General features: G+C 50.1%; 1 protein-coding gene across 4 annotated transcripts in view; it reads right to left on the reverse strand.

Annotated features, from left to right (window-relative positions):
* Positions 1 to 5527, reverse strand: part of CADM1 (cell adhesion molecule 1) — a 319210-nt gene extending 313683 nt beyond the window's left edge. For all 4 annotated transcript variants that reach the window (XM_004427296.3, XM_087433720.1, XM_087433719.1 and 1 more), the window contains exon 1: positions 5376 to 5527. In XM_004427296.3, coding sequence (XP_004427353.1) covers positions 5376 to 5508 — 133 coding nt within the window. In that variant the 5' untranslated portion in view covers positions 5509 to 5527. The remainder of the gene's footprint in view (positions 1 to 5375) is intronic.
* Between the last annotated feature and the right edge of the window lie 473 nt (positions 5528 to 6000).

A 6000-nucleotide genomic window follows, 5' to 3' on the forward strand; every position in this document is an offset into this window, starting at 1 on the left:
GTCCAGGATTTGTTTAAAATAGTCTGAGAAGGAGAGGAAGCATACGGAGGATAGATTGACCATGGCTGGATAATTACTGAACTAGGTGATCCGCACACAGGGTTAATGATGACATTCTTTCTACTTTTATATATATTTGAAATTTTCCATAATAAAATGGAAAAATAAAGAAAATATGATCAATGTAAAAAAGAAGTCATCTTGCAAAAGTAAAATAATTTTTTCTTGAAAAACATTATTCTCGGCTTTTTCTCTGCTTAAAGAAAAGTGACGAGCACCTGGTAAGAAAATCAAGATGTGTTCTTGTTCTCGACTCAAGGACTCTTCTTTTTTTTTCCTTAGTTATGTGGAATCAGTTCTACTGTTACTATTAATCCTTGAAAAGACAAATAAAAAGCTTAAAAATCTAAAGCTGAGTCTTCTGAAGCCTAGTTTTCTCGCATCTGACTTATTACAGCGACACAAATCCAGAGCTCTTCCCTGTGAAGGTGTTTTGGACGACATTCATGTTGTGGCTGCCAAATCAAGTCCAGAAGTTTCAGAATCATTTGTCATCACCAAAAACAACGTTACCAAGAACTGGTCCCTTCTTCCCAGAGGTCACTCATCTAATTCATGGGTCATTAGCTAGAGCAACAATTAATCTTGCTGCCTTCTGAATACAAACTATTCTTAGCCAAGATCCACACCCAAGATCCATATCCCTCACTGGGCAACCCTGCTGGGAGGTAGAACACAAGGTTCACCAGCTGGATATCCAGGATATCAGTCCTGGATGCGTAGCTAACTCAGCCTCAGTTCAAGGGTAGGCAAGGTCCTTCCCTCTCTGGGCTTTGGCTGCCTCACTGCAAAATAATAGGATTTCACGAGATGATTTCTAATATGCTTCCCCTTTCAAAAATTCCATGATTACAAGAATCTCTAATTCTGCAACAGGTAATATTAAGAAAAGGAGCTTTGGTGCTAAAAGGTCACATTTTCTCATAAATATCCTAAAATGGAAATATGAATATTGTATTGGGTGAGTTTCTGTATATGTGCATATATGTGTATATATAAGTGAATATATATCTATATTTGTATGAGTACACACACACACCACTAACTGATACCATTAGGTGCTTATATGGGACTAATTGCTTCCAACTCAAAGGAGCAAATTTTCAATTCTGCAACAGATGTCGCTGTGTGATTTCTCCTTTCTGTGCTGAATTTTCAGTTAAAAATGCCCAGCATAATAGTCAATAGTATTCTTCTCAAGAAAAAGATACAGCATTTGAATCCTTTGGATTTATTTCTTATAAATTTTCTTCGTATGCTGGTAAATTTCCACTCAAATCATAGCATCAATTAATTTGGCCCAATTTAAGAGATTTCCCCACATAAAAATAGGCCTTTTATTACACACACACACAAAACCATTTTTAAAATGTAAATTCTAAGTGGCCGATTAAGCATTAAAATGTCACATATAGAAACCCAGAGAATGAGACAGTTCATATTCACAGGAATATTATCAATTTTTTAAAGCCTGAAAATCATTTAGCAATATAGGCCAAGGAACAGTAAAAATTCACTTATGTATGAGGCTAAAATATACCAGGTGTGGGCAAAAGTCACTAAAAACTCCGAGAGTACCATTAATAATAATGAAAATTTTGGATTTTAGTTTTCACAGCATTTCTTTAAAAATAAGTACTAAGGCTAATATTATAATTGTAAGATATCTTACCAATCTGACATTCGCTATCAACCACTTCTTGACACATGTCATAGAAAAGTGACATCTCTTTCCCTTCAACCAATATATCCTCCAATGACCATCAATCTCAACAGGTAGCTAGCAATTTCTTCTGCTGAAATTCAGAGCTGGGAGAAAGGATTTCAAAATCTCCCTTTCAGACCCAGGAATCCGTTACCTTCTGGGATTTTAGAGGGAGTGGATCGAGATGAGCATCAGAGAGTCCAGGACCAACTCAGATAAGAATACGAAGTCAGGAAGTGAGAGAAGAAGCGAAAGTGTCCTGCCTGTTGGCTTCTTCCCTGTCCCACTCCCCTTTACCAGGAGGGCCATTGGGGAAAACTGGATAAAGCATGTACAACATCCATATGAATAAAGCTCTTTGTTCCGAAGAACTGCCTGCTCCTTTATTCCCCCCTTTTTCCGTATTTGTTCATTTCAAAAGATTGCTCAATGGGTCTCTTGTTCCTCCAAAATGTCCCAGGCAAATAATGCAAGCTTGTCTCGTCACACAAGTCACTAAATGAAGCCTTGTGCGTCTCCAGTGACACACTGTAAATATAAAGTGGCATTAATGAGGGATATTTTATCCAAGCTATCACAGACAAGTGCAAGTCCCTCCCGCGGCTATTCAATTTGATGCAGGGAAAGGCAACAACAGCAGGGCGGCACTTTTGTAAAGTCCCTATCCCCGGTATACAAGCCCCAACAGGCCACAAAGAGCAAACCTCAGCCCCGGAAACCTCAGCCCCAGGGCTTCCCCTCACCACCACAAACCCCCACCCATCAGCCATCCTCTCCAATGCTGAGAAGGGTGATCCACCACTGGCTCACTCAGGCTCAAAAACAACATCATGCATCCACCTAAACAGAACAGGCATGATATACACTGAGGAGTGAGCTTAGACAACCCCATTTTAGTTGTATCTCATTAACATCCATGTCATCCAAACACCACAGGAGGGATGGGAGATTTTCTCCAGTGGATGGATGGATTCAGCTACAGGAAAGACACAACCAGGACCCACTGCACAATGGCCCTAGATCACTATCCCAGCAAAGATGTAAATGAAAACAAGCCTAATGAAGTCAGAAGGCAGCACCAACAGGTTTCTCTAACCCTGGAAGTGGGAACTGGAGGCTTCTGACAAAGCTTAAACTAAAAGGACTAAGGAAGAAAAGTCCCCCGGTGCCCACCTGAAATCTACTCTCTGAGTCTAGGACCCGGGGCTAGGCCAAGACCCCTGCTCACACTCATCACACACACACACACACAAAGGCATTAAAAGAAAAAAAGATTTAAAGAAAGTCATCTCCACCCCCTCACTACAAATCAAACCCAATTACTTCCTAATTTGAACACAATCTGATAACCAGAGTACAAACAGGGATGTACACAAGAGCAAGAAGCTGCTTCCATGGTAACTGGCAACAGAATTTTCTTGTAGCTTTGACATGCATGGTTGAGTTCCAGACCGCTCCTTTCTAAGTCAGCATATATCCCTCGCTGGGAAGGCAACTTCTTACCGCGAGACAGTTACAAATACAGTAGTGCTGATACTACCCAGTGCCTTCAATGAGCAGGCTCGACGGAGGACGTATAATCTAATCCTACTCTGCTGCCAAGCGGCACTGCACGGCTCCCATTTTTAGTCGAAAGGCAATATCCCCGACCAGCGCTTTCCCCTCTCTTTTTTTTTTTTTTTTTTTGCAGCCAATACAAGTCTATTGTTGCCTCTATTATGCGCCAGTTACCGAGCCTTTACTCGCGCTCACGTTTAACTGACACTGGCGCTTTTTACAATGCAGCAGCACGAGGGATCTCTTTCAGGCACATTTTATTGAACCCATCCAGTCAGAGACATCACCCGAAATGAAGTTGTAACCACAGCGGCATCGGCTGAACCCAATTATCTCGTAACTCATAAATTAAGAATTCACAGAGGAAAAACACATAAACAACACCCGGAGACAGATAGTGGCATGGAATCAGCTCTGGAACCGAAGCTGCTGCCAGATTTCCCAACCCTGCACATACCCAATAGGTTCCCCAAGCCGAGCTCCCTTGCAAGCCTGTTTTGGGGGGAAGCACCCAACCCGGCGTCCCCCAAATCCAAAGATAGCACCCCAGACATCCCCATTTCCTACAGCGTGTCTCCTGCGGTGTTTACGTAACTGTGTGTCCTCTAGCGTGTAAACAAAAGGCACAGCCCAAGCGGAGAGGAGCCCCGGGAGCGGCACGGTGGCCTCAGCGCTGCGCCCGCCCGGGCCGGGGGCTCAGCAGGTGGGGGCTGAGTTCTCGGTGTCCTCCGCCACTTGTTGCTGGCGGGTCCTGCAGCTCCTGAGCTGCAAGGAGGGGCTTTGCAGGCGCCGAGCCCTGCTGCATCCCCTCCTGCACCTCCCCGTCCCCTCGCAGCCCCGTGCCTCTCGGTCCCGGCTCCCCGCCCTGAGCCTGCAGCAGGCGGCCGGGGGCGCGGGGACGCTGCGCGGCGGCCAAGCGCGGCGGTGGCGGGAAAGGGAGGCAGGGTGCAGCACGGCCGGCCTCTCCGCTGGGGAAGAGCTCCAGCTCCCTTTTGTTAACAAAAGCAAACACTGCCCTCTTCTTTCCCGACCGCGCCAACGCGCCCAGCACACGGGCAGCCACACATCGTGCTCCTGCCGAGTGCTCAGCGTCTTCAGGGAAGGCGCCGAGTGTGCAGAGCCGCCCCTGGGCAAATTCCCAAGACAGTTCTGCACACAGGGGGCGCCTGGAGGCCCACAGGGTGCTCGCCTGGCCGCAGAGGCCGCGAACGCTCCCTCCACCACCCCCGGACTGCCGAAAAGGACAGGCAGCCTGGAAATCCGGTGTCCCCACTCGCCGCGGAGGACGCCGTGGGGCACGCGGGCTGCAGGCTCCCGGTTCCTTCCCGCAGAGGCGGCGACAGCAACCGCCCCCCCGCGGGGCCGGGCCCCGGGAACTTTCCCCGCCTGGAGCCGGGCCAAGGAGACCCGCAGCCGGGCGGAGGGGGCGAAGGAGCCGCGAGCCGGCTGGAGGGAGACACGAGGGGCGCGCAGTTCCGGGGACAAGGGGAGAAAGGCAGAGCGCGGGGAGACCTGGAGCGGTCAGACAAGTCTGGGGATGTCCTGTGGACCAGTGAGGACTCACGCTGGAGGCGGCTCTATTCAGCCATCGGGAGGCTTCAGGAATGGAGAACCGGGGGGCCCACTGGAGAGGTGGGGGCGAATGGGCAGCCCTGGGAGACGGGAGGACCTGCAAGTTACGGGGACAACAGCGAGTTCGGGAGGGTCCGGAAGGTTTGGGGGGTGCCTTCGATTCATTCCCTTCCCCCATATTCTCTAGCCCCGGGCCCCCATTCTCACTCCACTCCGCACACCGCGCCAAGCCGGGGAGAAAAGGTGTGGGTGCAGCCATCCCTAAGGGCTCTAATTCACACCCAGCTGGGCAAGGGAGAAGGGGGATCACCGATCCCCTCAGCCCCTTCCATCTCAGCTGAGTTTCCTCTCCACACTCTCTCCGCTTCGGATTTAGGCAGTGGGGGAAGGTTGTCATGGAAACGTTTCCCCCCTCCATGGCTACGGCTACTGGGGTGCATTAGGAGATTTAGGGGGCCAACCGGACGGTGCCCACACCTACCTGTGGGGATCAGTGCCGCGGCAGAGAGGAGCAACAGCAGAAGCCGGAGCCGGAGCCCGGAAGGCGCCGCCGCCGCCGCCACCGCCGCCGCCACCGCACACTGGGACTCGCTCGGCAGCACAGCACTCGCCATTTCGGGCACCTGCCTCAGACTGGCGGCAGCGGCTTCCTCTCGAGCCGGAGCAGGCAGTTAATAAGATGCTAATGACATGCAGTGGAGGCGGAGTTTGGGCCGACCAATCGCAGAGCCGCGAGCCCAACCCGGCTCTCGGAGGACTCGCTCCCTCCCCCACCCCGCCCCCTGGCGCTGGCGTTAGGCGGCGCGCCCGCGCCACCTAGGGGCGGGGCCAAGGGGAGGGGCGTATGCAAATATGTTTATGTTAAAATTCGCTTTTGCTTCCCGGGGATCAAGGAAAAAGTGTTCTTCTGGGTGCCTGACGTTTGGGGGCTTGGGCTCCAGGGGTCGGGTCTAGCTTCCTGTACACCTTTATTAGGAATGTTTATAGCAATCGCTATAGCAGACCAACGGCTGGAGAATCTCCCTAGGAGGCTCCCCTGACCGGTAAACCGAGTGCATCTGGCCTGGAAACCAGACGTTGCAAATTTCCGTCACTCAACTTGCACA

This window comes from Ceratotherium simum, chromosome 7 (genome assembly GCF_057802395.1).
Source record: "Ceratotherium simum simum isolate JZ-2026a chromosome 7, ASM5780239v1, whole genome shotgun sequence".
In the NCBI taxonomy this organism is placed as follows: domain Eukaryota; kingdom Metazoa; phylum Chordata; class Mammalia; order Perissodactyla; family Rhinocerotidae; genus Ceratotherium; species Ceratotherium simum.